Source organism: Triturus cristatus, chromosome 7 (genome assembly GCF_964204655.1).
Source record: "Triturus cristatus chromosome 7, aTriCri1.1, whole genome shotgun sequence".
Lineage (NCBI taxonomy): Eukaryota > Metazoa > Chordata > Amphibia > Caudata > Salamandridae > Triturus > Triturus cristatus.
In genome coordinates this window covers 1,879,586,410-1,879,603,138 of record NC_140590.1, presented here as the reverse complement: position 1 = coordinate 1,879,603,138, position 16,729 = coordinate 1,879,586,410, and the positions used below count along the sequence as shown (strand labels likewise).

Below are 16,729 nucleotides of genomic sequence, written 5' to 3'. Positions count from 1 at the left end.
TGCAGAGATGCCCTTGAGTGGTGGGATGGCAGGCCTCACCCCCAGCACAGCGGGTCAGTACGCCTTCCAGCGGTGTAGGGAAGCCCTTGATTGGTAGGATGGCAGGCCTCACCCCCAGCACAGCGGCTCAGTACGCCTTCCAGCGGTGCAGGGACGCCCTTGATTGGTTGGATGGCAGGCCTCACCCCCAGCACAGAGGCTCAGTACACCTTCCAGTGGTGCAGAGTCTCCATGATTGGTGGGATGTCAGGCCTCACCCCCATCACAGCAGCTCAGTACGCCTTCTAGCGGTGCAGGGACATCCTTGATTGGTGGGATGTCAGGCCTCACCCCCATCACAGCAGCTCAGTACGCCTTCTAGCGGTGCAGGGACATCCTTGATTGGTGGGATGTCTGGCCACACCCCCAGCAGCGCACACAAAGAAAAGAGGAACTGGGTGGAGACTGGCAAACAAAATTACTAGTCTTGTTTATTTCAAATGCAGCAGCATCTCCATTAATTAGCTCCAAAAATAATCACAAAAAATAAATATTCTGTTCTCCAATAAGTCTTGGTGAGCGGCTTCTCCTATCCTGATAAATTGTTCTCAGATTTTCTGATTCCGGTTAATTCTTCATCTCGGATGGAAAGGCTGGAAAATGGAAAAAGAATCAGATAGGAGATAAGCGAAGTATCCCAGACTCAAATCCATATCCCCTATGACACTGAGACCCCGCAGTGCCCCTATGACACTGAGACCCCGCAGTGCCCCTATGACACTGAGATCGCGCAGTGCCCCTATGACACTGAGACGCGCTGGGTCCCTATGACACTGAGACCGCGCAGTGCCCCTATGACAATGAGACGCGTGCTGGGCCACTATGACTCTGAGAAGCGCGCTGGGCCCTCGGCCACTGTTCAATCCTTCGATGGAGATAGTTTTACTAAAGAGCATCCAATGATATTTCTCTGGTCTCTTGGCGCCAGGGCTAGAGTAGATACTTGATTGGTTACTCTTGGTCTCAAGTGGAATAATCTGGCCCAATCAGAAGAGTTGAGGGGAGCAGGGAAACAAGTCACAGAGGGACAGAGGGTTGGCAGGTACTCATGGTGGACCAGAGATACCAGGGCCGGACTGGCCATCCAGGCACTCTGGCGTTTCCCAGTTGGGCTGCACACTATGGGCAGGCTCCTCGCGGCCCAGGTGCTAGCATGTTCCAGTTCTGAAAGCACTCAGGCACATATTTGAAAGACTGGGCTGCTATTGCACAGCTGAGGCCCAGGATTTGTAAAACTGATTTAGGGGGAAGCACCTAAACCAGAGGACAGGGTCAGGCATGCCTGGTATCCTCGCTCACGGGGGGCAATATGGGGCAGAGTTCAACATGTCATAAGGGATGGCTGTGGTACCCAGTGCATCTCTGATGATGCCAGGCCCTCACACTCCTGATCAGCACCATTCACTGGGTCTGCACGGACTTGGTGGGGGAAGGGGGGGGTTCACAGCGCTGCTGTGCACACTACAAACGCCCCAGCCTCCGGCAGGGTGTACCACACTGGGTGTTTGAGAAGGTAAGTTGGGGCAATAGAAGGGAAAGGATGTACCACAGTGGGCGATGGAGGAGGTGGAAGGGGGCAAGAGAAGGGGCAGGATGTACCGCAGTGGGAGATGGAGGAGGTAAGTTAGGGCACTAGAAGGGGTAGGATGTACCACAGTGGGCGATGCAGGAGGTGGGAGGGGGCAATAGAAGGGGCAGGATGTACCGCAGTGGGAAATGGAGGAGGTAAGTTGGGGCAATAGAAGGGGCAGGATGTACCGCAGTGGGCGATGGAGGAGGTGGGAGGGGGCAATAGAAGGGGCAGGATGTACCACAGTGGGCGATGGAGGAAGTGGAAGGGGGAAATAGAAGGGGCAGGATGTACCGCAGTGGGAGATGGAGGAGGTAAGTTAGGGCACTAGAAGGGGCAGAATTTACCACAGTGGGCGATGGAGGAGGTGGGAGGGGGCAATAGAAGGGGCAGGATGTACTGCAGTGGGAAATGGAGGAGGTAAGTTGGGGCAATAGAAGGGGCAGGATGTACCGCAGTGGATGATGGAGGAGGTGGGAGAGGGCAATAGAAGGGGCAGGATGTACCGCAGTGGGCGATGTTGGAGGTGGAAGGGTGTAATAGAAGGGACAGGATGTATCGCAGTGGGCGATGGAGGAGATGGGAGGGGGCAATAGAAAGGGCAGGATGTACCAGAGTGGGCGATGAAGGAGATGGGAGGGGGCAATAGAAGGGGCAGGATTTACCGCAGTGGGCGATGGAGGAGGTGGAAGGGGCCATTAGAAGGGGCAGGATGTACCGCAGTGGGCAATGGAGGAGGTGGGAGGGGGCAATAGAAGGGGCAGGATGTACTGCAGTGGGCGATGGAGGTGGTGGAAGGGGCAATAGAAGGGGCAGGATGTACCGCAGTGGGCGATGGAGGAGGTGGGAGAGGGCAATAGAAGGGGCAGGATGTACCGCAGTGGGCGATGGAGGAGGTGGGAGGGGGCAATAGAAGGGGCAGGATGTACCACAGTGGGCGATGGAGGAGGTGGGAGGGGGCAATAGAAGGGGCAGGATGTACCACAGTGGGCGATGAAGGAGGTGGGAGGGGGCAATAGAAGGGGCAGGATGTACCACAGTGGGCGATGGAGTAGGTGGAAGGGGGCAATAGAAGGGGCAGGATGTACCGCAATGGGCAATGGAGGAGGTAAGTTGGGGCAATAGAAGGGGCAGAATTTACCACAGTGGGCGATGGAGGAGGTGGGAGGGGGCAATAGAAGGGGCAGGATGTACTGCAGTGGGAAATGGAGGAGGTAAGTTGGGGCAATAGAAGGGGCAGGATGTACCGCAGTGGGCGATGGAGGAGGTGGGAGGGGGCAATAGAAGGGGCAGGATGTACCACAGTGGGCGATGGAGGAAGTGGAAGGGGGAAATAGAAGGGGCAGGATGTACCGCAGTGGGAGATGGAGGAGGTAAGTTAGGGCACTAGAAGGGGCAGAATTTACCACAGTGGGCGATGGAGGAGGTGGGAGGGGGCAATAGAAGGGGCAGGATGTACTGCAGTGGGAAATGGAGGAGGTAAGTTGTGGCAATAGAAGGGGCAGGATGTACCGCAGTGGATGATGGAGGAGGTGGGAGAGGGCAATAGAAGGGGCAGGATGTACCGCAGTGGGCGATGTTGGAGGTGGAAGGGTGTAATAGAAGGGACAGGATGTATCGCAGTGGGCGATGGAGGAGATGGGAGGGGGCAATAGAAAGGGCAGGATGTACCAGAGTGGGCGATGAAGGAGATGGGAGGGGGCAATAGAAGGGGCAGGATTTACCGCAGTGGGCGATGGAGGAGGTGGAAGGGGCCATTAGAAGGGGCAGGATGTACCGCAGTGGGCAATGGAGGAGGTGGGAGGGGGCAATAGAAGGGGCAGGATGTACTGCAGTGGGCGATGGAGGTGGTGGAAGGGGCAATAGAAGGGGCAGGATGTACCGCAGTGGGCGATGGAGGAGGTGGGAGAGGGCAATAGAAGGGGCAGGATGTACCGCAGTGGGCGATGGAGGAGGTGGGAGGGGGCAATAGAAGGGGCAGGATGTACCACAGTGGGCGATGGAGGAGGTGGGAGGGGGCAATAGAAGGGGCAGGATGTACCACAGTGGGCGATGAAGGAGGTGGGAGGGGGCAATAGAAGGGGCAGGATGTACCACAGTGGGCGATGGAGTAGGTGGAAGGGGGCAATAGAAGGGGCAGGATGTACCGCAATGGGCAATGGAGGAGGTAAGTTGGGGCAATAGAAGGGGTAGGATGTACCGCAGTGGGAAATGGAGGTAAGTTGGGGCAGTAGAAGGGGCAATATGCATCGCTGTGGACAGAACCCTGCTTCTGAAATGTCAGTTTTGCAGCTTCTATGTTCAAAGACGCAGCCAGGGACATTTCATAACAAACTGTAAGTCTTTGCTCAGGGTATAGTAAAAGGGAGCATTGTGCAACTTGGACCAATGATGATGTCTGTGACAGAGGAGAGGGAGAAACAAGAAAGGGATGCAAAATGTTTCTAAACAAACACAGCTGTAACACCCTCTCATGTTATGCATTGTACAAACATATGTTAAAAGTACACCCTTCGTTAGAAGTGCAAATGAGGCAGGCGACTGTCTAATTCTTGACGGGTAGGGCAGCAAAGATTGTTCAAAGGCTGAGAAGGAATCACAGCACAGCTCACAAAGCAAATACCACAGCACAAAGTATATACCATAGCAAACGGCATATACCCCAGCACACAGTATATACAAAAGCACATATTATATACCACAGCAAACAGTATATACCACAGCACACATTATATACTACAGCACACGATATATAACAAAGTACCTAGTATATACCACAGCACAAAGTATATAACAAAGCACATATTATATACCACAGCAAACAGCATATACCACAGCACACAGTATATACCACAGCAAACAGCATATACCACAGCACACAGTATATACCAAAGCACATATTATATACCACAGCAAACAGCATATACCACAGCACACATTACATACTACAGCACACGATATTGAATATGCTACTTACCAGTATGCATCTGTTCTTGGCATGTAGGGCTGCTGATATTCATATCTGTGCATAGATCGCCGCCTAGTGTTGGGTCCGGATGATTGCACATTGTTGTCCTGGTAGAGTCTTCGAAGTATCCTGAGATAGGTGGCTCCTCCCCTGGATCACAGTGCGCATGGGCATCCTCTCCATCCTCAGATTGTTTTTCGCCATTGTGGCAGTGATGGAGTAGATACAGTAAGTGATGACCATGCTATACAGTAATTCTGAGTGCTGCAGCCGCTACAGGCGCCGGGGAGGAGGGTGGGTGATATGAATGTCAGGAGCCCTACATGCCAAGAACAGATGCATACTGGTAAGTAGCATATTCAGTTCGAGGCATGTGGGCTGCTGAATTCATATCTGTGCATAGAATATATAGCAGTACCTCCATTAGCGGCGGCTGCCCGTGCCAGCTGCAGCAGTCTGAAAAAGAGTTTTGAGAACAGCCTGTCCTACAGCTGCCTGCTGTTTTGAGTGTACATCTACACAGTAGTGTTTGGTAAATGTATGTATAGTGGACCATGTGGCTGCTCTACATATTTCCTGTAAAGGAATGTTTCCTAGGAAAGCCATGGACGCCCCTAACTTTCGTGTTGAGTGGGCTCGTGGGGGAATCGTTAATGTGCGTTTAGCTTTTTGATAGCAAATTTGAATACATTTAACGATCCATCTGGCTATACCTGCTTTGGAAATGGCGTTGCCCTTGTGTTGTGGAGAAAAGGCAACGAAAAGTTGTTTTGTTTTCCTAAAGTCCTTAGTTCTGTCTATATAGTACATGAGGGCCCTCTTTACATCTAGTGTATGGAGCATTCTCTCAGCGACATTCTGTGGATTTTGAAAGAAAACAGGCAGTTCAATAGTTTGATTCATGTGGAACTGCGATATCACTTTGGGCATGAATTTGGGGTTGGTACGTAGTACAACCCTGTTTGCGTGAACCTGTATGAATGGCTCTTGAATGGTTAGTGCCTGGAGTTCACTAACTCTTCTTAACGAAGTGATTGCTACTAGGAAAGCTACTTTCCAGGTGAGGAATTGAATCTCACATGAATGGAGAGGTTCAAAGGGTGGACCCATTAATCTGGTGAGTACCAAATTGAGGTTCCACACCGGTGCCGGTGGGTGTCTCGGGGGAATTACTCGTTTGAGTCCCTCCAAGAAGGCTTTGATGGCAGGCACTCTGAATAAAGAGAGGTGCTGCCTGTTTTGGAGATAGGCTGCTAACGCGGTTAAATGGATACGTATTGAGTTGTATGCCAGATTGCATCGGTATAGGTGTAAGAGGTAACAGATGATGTTTTGAATGGATGCATCCAGCAGGTTAATGTCATTGTTGTTGCAGTAAATGACAAACCTCTTCCATTTAGCCGCATAGCAAGTTCTGGTTGTGGGTCTCCTGGCCTCCTTGATGATATTCATACATTCTGGAGGCAGGTTCAGGTAGCCAAACTCTAAGACCTCAGGAGCCAGATTGCCAGGTTCAGCTGTTGCGGATCTGGGTGCTGAATCTCGCCATGGTTCTGCGTTAAAAGTGCGGGTTTGATCCGCAGCCTTTGATGCGGCACCACGGAAAGTTCTAGAAAGGTGGTGTACCATGGTTGGCGCGCCCATGTGGGAGCAACTAGGATGAGTGTTAGTGAGTGCTGTCGCAGTTTGAGTGCCACTAGCGGTATCAATGGCGCTGGGGGAAAAGCGCACGCAAATCTGCCGGACAAGTTCATCCATATCGCATTGCCCTGAGACTGCGGGTGTGGGAACCTGGCGGCAAAGCTTTAGCATTTTGCGTTTTCGTTTGTTGCGAATAGGTCTATCTCTGGTTGACCCCACTGTCGGAAGTACGGTTGGAGAACTGACGGATGTAGCTCCCACTCGTGCATCTGGTGGCTGTGTCTGCTGAGCAGATCCGCCATCTGGTTGTCCTTGCCCGGGAGGTGTTCCGCCATGAGGAATATGTTCCTCTGAATGGCCCACTTCCACATGCTCTGAGCCAGATGAGACAACTGTGGAGAGTGTGTTCCTCCCTGTTTCTGTATGTAGTACATGGCAGTCATGTTGTCCGTCCGGATCAACACGACTTTGTTGCACAAGTGTACTTTGAATGCCTTCATGGCTAGGAAGATCGCCATCAGTTCCAGAACGTTGATGTGCATCTTCTTTTGTTGCGTAGTCCATAGTCCCTGCACTGTGTAAGTGAGTATATGAGCTCCCCAACCCTGGAGAGAGGCGTCCGCCGTCAGTATTATTTGTGGAACAGGCTCTTGGAACGGTCGGCCCTTGCAAAGGTTTTGTGGATTCCACCAATGCAGAGAGTTGTATGCCCGACCGCTCACCAACACTAGGTCTTTTAATTGTCCGTGAGCCTGATTCCATTGACGTGCCAAGCACTCCTGAAGCGGGCGCATATGTAGTCTCGTGTGCGGGACTATGAAAATGCAGGAGGCCATCATGCCTATCAAATGCATGAACACTCGCGCAGGAAGGGAGTGTTGAGGTTTGAACTTGGAGATCAGCAGTTGCATGCTGTTGATCCTCACTAAATTTGGCTGAGCTGTGGCAGCCAGAGTGTTTATGGTGGCGCCCAGGTACTGTCGTACGTGTGCGGGTTGGAGATGTGATTTTGGGTAATTTAGTGAGAATCCCAGACTGTGAAGAAGGTAAATGGTAAGGGACATGTGGCTGGCACATTGCTGGGCTGACTTTGCCTGAACAAGCCAGTCGTCCAGGTAAGGGAAGACGTGAATGTGTTGTCTCCGTAGATGTGCAGCCACTGTTGCTAGGCACTTGGTAAAGACCCTGGGTGCTGTTGTTACTCCGAAGGGGAGAACTTTGAACTGATAGTGATGCCCCTGAATAGTGAACTGGAGATATTTCCTGTGTGATGGGTGTATGGGTATGTGGAAATACGCATCTTTTAGGTCTAGTGTGGCTAGGAAGTCTCCCTGACTGAGTAGGTGGAAAACCTGCTGTAGGGTGAGCATATGGAAATGCTCTGATAGAATGTAGTGGTTGAGGGGTCTGAGGTCTAGTATAGGTCTGAGCGACCCGTCCTTTTTTGGGATTAAGAAGTACAGAGAGTACACCCCTGTCCCCTGTTGGTTGACGGGCACGACATCTATTGCACCTTTTTGCAGCATACTTAGCACTTCCTGCTGCAATAATGCCAAGTGCTCTACGGACATAGGACGGTGCTTCGGCGGTATGTTGGGTGGAATGGACGTTAATTCGAGACAGTAACCGTGCTGGATAATGTCTCTGACCCACCTGTCTGTGGTGATGGTTTTCCATGCTGACAGGAACTGTTGGAGTCTCCCCCCGACAGGTGTTATGTGGTCGGGGGGCAGGGAGAGGGCGTCACTGTTTGTTTTTGGGGGAGGACCTGGTGTTGCCGTAACCACGTCCCCTGCCCTTCGTGCTGGAGCCACGATATCCACCTCTGTTGGTTTTATCATAGGTACTTTGTGTGCCCCCTTTAGTGTACTGCTGCTGTGACCCCTGACCTCTAGCTGCTCCTCTATTCCCGGGGCGACGAAAGGAGCCACTACGAAACTGCTGCGTCTGCAGAGCCCCCATTGATTTCGCAGTGTCGGTGTCTTTTTTAATTTTCTCGAGGGTAGTGTCAACTTCAGGGCCAAATAAATAGTCTGGGTTGACCGGTTGATTTAAGATATTGTTCTGAATCTCTGGCTTGAAGCCTGAGATTCTCAACCATGCGTGCCTCCTCAACAGGACGCTTGTGTTGATTGCCCTCGCCGCTGTGTCGGCTGCATCCAGTGCGCACTTGATGGATGCATTGGTAAGGAGTTGTCCCTCTCTGATGAGGAGCTCCGCTGCCTCTTTATATTCATCCGGCAAATGTTGGAGTAGTGATTCTAATGTGTCGTAGTGGGACCTATCATAACGGGCCAGGAGTGCCTGTGTGTTGGCAATGCGCCAGATGTTTGCTGCTTGCGCTGCAATCCGTTTGCCTGATGTCTCCAGCACTTTGTACTCCTTGTCTGGGGGAGGAGCATCACCCGTTGTTTGTGAGTGGGCTCTTTTGCGAGCATTAGCAACAACCATGGAGTCCAAAGGTAACTGACCCCTAATGTACATAGGGTCTCCGGGTGCAGGCTTGTATTTTTTTTCAATCCTGGGGTTTAGCACCCGTGCCCTGGTTGTTTCTTTAAAAATGTCTTTTGCAGGTTTGAGAACTCCTTTTAACATGGGCAGAGTCTTGACAGTTTTTTCGGAAGAGGCGAAAGTGTCCACCAAGAAGTCTTCTTCGACAGTGTCAGAATGGAGTTCTACTCCATGATTGGCAGCAGCCCGTTCTATGAGGGCATTAAAGGCAGCAGTGTCCTCTGTGGGAGATGTCTTTACGTTATAAAGCTGCGTGTCATGGGTATCTGGTGCGGTACCCTGGTCTGTGGGGTCATCCCATGCCTGATCTGGGTCTTGCAAGTGATCATCAGGATCGATATCCCCAGGGTAGGTGGTATCATCCCCTACATAGTCCTCTCCTGCGTCTGCCTCTGAAGGCGTAGGAGAAAAGGACGGTGGATCCTGATGGAAGGGTTGAAAGTGTTCATGAAGTACTGGCTCTGACCCTGTTGGCAATTTGTGTTTGAGAGGAATTTTGTAGGAGTCCAATCCCCTCTCTGGCGTGATTTTCCTTTTGCGGAGCATCAACCTACCAGTGTTGGCGTCGATAAATTGGGGCTGGGAAGGCTCGAAATCTGTGTGTCCAGTGGATGGGGACTGTGTCTGGCGGACACGTGTCCGAATCTCGAACAGTTTCGGCGCCGTGGGCGGCGGCAACCCAAACGTGATGTTGGTCGGTGCCGAGGGTGCTTTAGAAGCCTTGTGCGTGTCGGGAGCCGATGTAGAGTGGAGGGCTGCCCGTTCTCTGATGCGTTGCAACGATGCCGAGACCTGTTGCACGGTGAACGCAGATTGCTCCTTGGAAACGATCGGCACCTTGGAGGTAGGCGTCGAAGCGACATCCGACTTCTTTGCAGTCATGGGGTCATCGATCCGAAGGGAGGTATCGACGGTCGTCGGAGTCGATGACTTGGCAGGCGCCGCCGTCTTAGACGTCGACGCAGACGGGGTGGCCACCTTGACTTTGGTGGTTTGGGCCGATGTCTTCGGTGCCAGAGGCCGAGGCGCTTTGTGGGGGCCGAGGGCCTTCTTCTTGGGCTCGGCACCCGTATCCGCTGCGGTGAGCTCGGCACCGAAATCCCTTTTTGCGCGGTCGGAGCCGATGACCTTTGCCGGCGTCGAAGGAGTGGAGGGCTTCGAGGCCTTCGAGCCGATCACAACCAGTTTCACTTTCGGTTTCGACGGAACTGGTGCGACGGATGGTTTTGGTTTCGCTGAAGGGAACCCAGTCGCCTTCGATAATAATGGCTCTTGCGAAATGTTCGAGGCCGGGCCTGGTGGCGGGGCCGAAGAACCGTGAGATTGATCTTGGGTAAGGCCCGAAGGCGATCCCTCGACCTGAGCCTCATGACGACGTATTTTTTCGGCCTCCGTATCGACGGGTTGGCCTAGCTCCTCGCTGGAGCTATCTTCCTCGGCCCCAAGGGCCTCATCGTAGTCTCCTACCTCTTCGACGACTTCTTCTCCCTGAAAGATCACCTCATCGTCGTCTTCCGATCGGGAGTCGTGTTCGGTAGCGGGGCTGGAGTCTACGTCTTCCACGCTCTGGGCGTCCTAGTCTTCGGTGCTAAAGATGTTGGCCGGGGCAGGCGCCGATTGCTGCGCCTCCAATCTCGCTGCCCGTCGATTCCGGAGAGTCTTCTTCGAGCGGAATCGGGCACAGGCCATACATTTCGACTCATCGTGATCGGGTGAGAGACATTTGTTGCATACCGGGTGGACGTCGATGTGTGGGTATTTCGCGTGGCATAAAGGACACCTTTTGAAGGGAGTCCTCGATTCCATCGTCGATCGAAGTTCGATGTTCGGACCAAGCGGATCCGAAAAGCTTGAAGAAGGTGCTAAAGCACTAAAGAAACTAGTCGATACCGAACGGGAACAGTACCGACGATAACTAAAGGCCTTTTGGCCTTAAACTGAATTTTCCTAACTTGAGCTAAGATAAGCAAATCCGAACCCAATGGCGGAAAAAAACAATCTAAGGATGGAGAGGATGCCCATGCGCACTGTGGTCCAGGGGAGGAGTCACCTATCTCGTGATACTTCGAAGACTCTTCCAGGACAACAATGTGCAATCATCCGGACCCAACACTAGGCCGCGATCTATGCACAGATATGAATTCAGCAGCCCACATGCCTCGAACATACCAAAGTACCAAGTATATACCACAGCACAAAGTATATAACAAAGCACATATTATATACCACAGCAAACAGCATATACCACAGCACACAGTATATACAATAGCAAACAGCACATGCCACAGCACAAAGTATATAACAAAGCACATATTATATACCACACCAAACAGCATATACCACAGCACACAGTATATACCACAGCACATATTATTTACCACAGCAAACAGCATATACCACAGCACACATTATATACTACAGCACACGATATATACCAAAGTACCTAGTATATACCACAGCACAAAGTATATAACAAAGCACATATTATATACCACAACAAACAGCATATACCACAGCACACAGTATATACCACAGCAAACGGCATATACCACAGCAAACAGTATACACCACAGCACACATTATATACTACAGCACTCAATATATACCAAGTACCTAGTATATGCCACAGCACAAAGTATATAACAAAGCACATAATATATACCACAGCAAACAGCATATACCACAGCACACAGTATATACCACAGCAAACAGCATATACCACAGCACACAGTATATACCAAAGCACATATTATATACCACAGCAAACAGTATATACCACAGCACACATTATATACTACAGCACACGATATATACCAAAGTACCTAGTATATACCACAGCACAAAGTATATAACAAAGCACATATTATATACCACAGCAAACAGCATATACCACAGCACACAGTATATACCACAGCAAACGGCATATACCACAGCGAACAGTATACACCACAGCACACATTATATACTACTGCACTCAATATATACCAAGTACCTAGTATATACCACAGCACAAAGTATATAACAAAGCACATAATATATATCACAGCAAACAGAATATACCACAGCACACAGTATATACCACAGCAAACAGCATATACCACAGCAAACAGCATATACCACAGCACACAGTATATACCAAAGCACATATTATATACCACAGCAAACAGCATATACCACAGCACACATTACATACTACAGCACACGATATATACCAAAGTACCAAGTATATACCACAGCACAAAGTATATAACAAAGCACATATTATATACCACAGCAAACAGCATATACCACAGCACACAGTATATACAATAGCAAACAGCACATGCCACAGCACAAAGTATATAACAAAGCACATATTATATACCACACCAAACAGCATATACCACAGCACACAATATACACCAAAGTACCTAGTATATACCACAGCACACAGTATATACTACAGCACACAATGTATACCAAAGTACCTAGTATATACCACAGCACACAGCACAAATTATATAACAAAGCACATATATACCACAGCAAACAGCATATACCCCAGCACACATTATATACTACAGCACACGATATATACCAAGTACCTAGTATGTACCACAGCACACAGCACAAAGTATATAACAAAACACATATTATATACCACAGCAAACAGCATATACCGCAGCACACAGTATATACAACAGCACACAGGTATACTCTAGCACACAGTACGCAACAGCACAGGGGTTTCCAACCTCTCCTATAACAAGAGGTACGTATGTTTTATCAGGAAGAGAGCTCGGAGTAACTCTTTGTATTATCAAGTTAAGAGCTCTGAGTAACCCTTTGTATTATCAAGAAGAGAGCTCTGATGAACTCTTTGTATTATCAAGTTAAAAGCTCTGAGTAACCCTTTGCATTATCAAGGAGAGACCTCGGAGTAATCCTTTCTGTTCCCAAGAAGAGAGCTCAGAGGGATGGGAGTGGTGGAGCAGTGCATGAGGCGGAAATAGGGATGGGTTGTGGTGGAGTGGTGCATGAGCCGGGCTTAGGGATGGGAGTGGTGCAGGAGCTGGGCCCAGGGATGGGGGTGGTCGAGTGGTGCATGACCCGGGCCCAGGGATGGGAGTGGTGGAGCGGTGCATGAGCCGGGCCTAGGGATGGGAGTGGTGCATGAGCCGGGCCTAGGGATGGGAGTGGTGCATGAGCCGGGCCCAGGGATGGGGGTGGTCGAGTGGTGCATGAGCCAGGCCTAGGTATGGGAGTGGTGCAAGAGCCAGGCCCAGGGATGGGAGTGGTGGAGCGGTGCATGAGCCGGGCCTAGGGATGGGAGTGGTGCATGAGCCGGGCCCAGGGATGGGGGTGGTCGAGTGGTGCATGAGCCAGTCCTAGGGATGGGAGTGGTGGAGCGGTGCATGAGCCGGGCCTAGGGATAGGAGTGGTGCATGAGCCAGGCCCAGGGATGGGAATGGTGGAGTGGTGCATGAGCTGGGCCTAGGGATGGCAGAGTAGGGGCGGTGCATGAGCCGGGCCCAGGGATGAGAGTGGTGGAGTGGTGCATGAGGGTGGGAGTGGTGCATGAGCCGGGCCTAGGGATGGCAGTGGTGGAGCGGTGCATGAGCCGGGCCCAGGGATGGGAGTGGTGGAGTGGTGCATGAGCGAGGCCCACCGATGTGAGTGGTGGAGCGGTGCATGAGCCGGGGCCTGGGATGGGAGTGGTGGAGCAGTGCATAACCCGGGCCTAGGGATCGGAGTGGTGGTGCGGTGCATGAGCCGGGCCTAGGGATCGGAGTGGTGGTGCGGTGCATGAGCCGGGCCTAGGGATGGGAGTGGTGTGGTGGTGCATGAGCCGGGCCTAGGGATGGGAGTGGTTCATGAGCGGGCCCAGGGATGTGAGTAGTAGAGTGCTGAATGAACCTTGCCTATAGATGGGAGTGGTCGAGTGGTGCATGAGGCGGACATAGGGATGGGAGTGGTGCATGAGCCGGGCCCAGGGATGGGAGTGGTGTATGAGCCGAGCCTCGAGATGAGAATGGTGGAGTAATGTCTGAGCTGGGCCTAGGGTTGGGAGTGGTCGAGTGGTGCATGAGGCAGACACAGGGATGGGAGTGGTGCATGACCCGGGCCCAGGGATGGGAGTGGTGCATGAGCCGGGCCCAGGGATGGGAGTGGTGGAGCGGTGCATGTGCCGGGCCTAGGGATGGGAGTGGTGGAGTGATGTATGAGCTGGGCCTAGGGATGGGAGTGGTCGAGTGGTGCATGAGCCGGGCCTCGGGATGGGAGTGGTCAAGTGGTGCATGAGCCGGGTCTCGGGATGGGAGTGGTCGAGTGGTGTATGAGCCGGGCCTCGGTATGGGAGTGGTGGAGTGGTGCATGAGCCGGACCTCAGGATGGGAGTGCTGGAGCAGTGCATGAGCCGGGCCCAGGGATGGGAGTGGTGGATCGGTGCATGTGCCGGGCCTAGGGATGGGAGTGGTGGAGTGATGTATGAGCTGGGCCTAGGGATGGGAGTGGTCGAGTGGTGCATGAGCCGGGCCTCAGGATGGGAGTGGTCGAGTGGTGCATGAGCCGGGCCTCAGGATGGGAGTGGTCGAGTGGTGCTTGAGCCGGGCCTCGGGATGGGAGTGGTGGAGTGGTGCATGAGCCGGGCCTCAGGATGGGAGTGGTAGAGTGGTGCATGAGCCGGGCCTCGGGATGGGAGTGGTGGAGTGGTGCATGAGCCGGGCCTCGGGATGGGAGTGGTCGAGTGGTGCATGAGCCGGGCCTCGGGATGGGAGTGGTCGAGTGGTGCATGAGCCGGGCCTCGGGATGGGAGTGGTCGAGTGGTGCATGAGCCGGGCCTCGGGATGGGAGTGGTGGAGTGGTGCATGAGCCGGGCCTCGGGATGGGAGTGGTGGAGTGGTGCATGAGCCGGGCCTCGGGATGGGAGTGGTGGAGTGCTGGTGGGGGTGGCAGGACATTATGGCACGGAGACATCTCTGTCTCCATTGCACACACAAAAAGAGACATCTAATAGCCTGCTTCATATTTCTCACATGCAGATTGACGTTGCACATGTAGCACATGAAAGAGATTTGGACCAGTGACACCGGGCAACTAACCAGCTCCCTGCATCCCCAGGTAAAACAAGGGGCAGTTTTTAATCTTACCAGGGTATGCCCTGAATAAAGTGTTTGACGGTGGCTACCCGAGGGGATTTCTCACCTGATCCACAACAATATCAAGAGCTCCTCTAGTAGGTGGAGCCCATCCGAGCGTACTATCATTCGGGAGGAGGCACTCGGCGATGGAGCATGCCACTAACAATCCAAGGGCATGAGTCCTATAAAAACCTATGGTTTGTTCAGGTGTATTATTATTCCGGAGGAGGGACTCAGTGATTGAGCGTGCCACTAACAATCCGAGGGCGCGAGTCCTATAAAAAGCTAAGCCCATCCAGGTGCACTATCATTCTGGAAGAGGAACGAAGTGATGGAGCACGCCACTAAGAATCTGTGGGCATGAGTCCTATAAATATCTAAAGCCCTTCCAGGTGCACTATAATTCTGGAGGAGGCACTCAGTGATGGAGTATGCCACTAACAATCCCAGGGCATGAGTGCCTATAAAAACCTAAAGGTGTCGTTCGGCAGTGTACTGAGACGATATAGGGTCACCACCCCTCCTTTCTTCTGAAATGAGTGCACCTTATTTGATAATCACATTCGCAGAAGCATTCCCAAAGCTACAATCATAGGTCTCACTTTGAACAAGACTCTGATGATACAGGGTTGTGGAAAGACCACACCACCTCATCCAACAGTTGCTGATTTAGGAATGGAGAAGACCAAGATGCAGATAAGAGTGACCCCACCACTCCCACCTCAGCTGGCAGAACCCACCTCTATTCACACTCTCTGTTGACACTTGGCAGATGTGAATGACCCTCCCACACTCATCTCAGCTGGCAGAACCCACATCTATTCACACCCTCTGTTGACACCTGGCAGATGTGAATGACCCTGCCACACTCATCTCAGCTGGCAGAACCCACCTCTATTCACACTCTGTTGACACTTGGCAGATGTGAATGACCCTCCCACACTCATCTCAGCTGGCAGAACCCACCTCTATTCACACTCTCTGTTGACACTTGGCAGATGTGAATGACCCTCCCACTCTCATCACAGCTGGCAGAACCCACCTCTATTCACACTCTCTGTTGACACTTGGCAGATGTGAATGACCCTGCCACGCTCATCTCAGCTGGCAGAACCCACATCTATTCACACTCTCTGTAGACACCTGGCAGATGTAAATGACCCTGCCACACTCATCTCAGCTGGCAGAACCCACCTCTATTCACACTCTCTGTTGACACCTGGCAGATGTGAATGACCCTGCCACACTCATCTCAGCTGGCAGAACCCACATCTACTCACACTCTGTTGACACTTGACAGATGTGAATGACCCTGCCACGCTCATCTCAGCTGGCAGAACCCACCTCTATTCACACTCTCTGTTGACACTTGGCAGATGTGAATGACCCTCCCACACTCATCTCAGCTGGCAGAACCCACCTCTATTCACACTCTCTGTTGACACCTGGCAGATGTGAATGACCCTGCCACACTCATCTCAGCTGGCAGAACCCACATCTACTCACACTCTGTTGACACTTGACAGATGTGAATGACCCTCCCACACTCATCTCAGCTGGCTGAACCCACATCTCATCACACCCTCTGTTGACACCTGGCAGATGTGAATGACTCTGCCACACTCATCTCAGCTGGCAGAACCCACCTCTATTCACACTCTCTGTTGACACATGGCAGATGTGAATGGCCCTCCCACTCCCACCTCAGCTGGCAGAACCCACCTCTATTCACACTCTCTGTTGACACCTGGCAGATGTGAATGACCCCACCAATCCCACCTCAGCTAGCTGAACCCACATCTCATCACACCCTCTGTTGATACCTGGCAGATGTGAATGACCCTGCCACACTCATCTCACCTGGCAGAACCCACATCTATT

General features: G+C 52.0%; 1 protein-coding gene across 1 annotated transcript in view; it reads right to left on the bottom strand.

Moving 5' to 3' along the window:
* Positions 1-452: 452 nt before the first annotated feature.
* NOBOX (NOBOX oogenesis homeobox) overlaps positions 453-16,729 on the bottom strand; it is a 273,977-nt gene continuing 257,700 nt past the window's right edge. Inside the window, exon 9 of the mRNA XM_085614780.1 lies at positions 453-632. Coding sequence (XP_085470906.1) covers positions 607-632 — 26 coding nt within the window. The 3' untranslated portion in view covers positions 453-606. The remainder of the gene's footprint in view (positions 633-16,729) is intronic.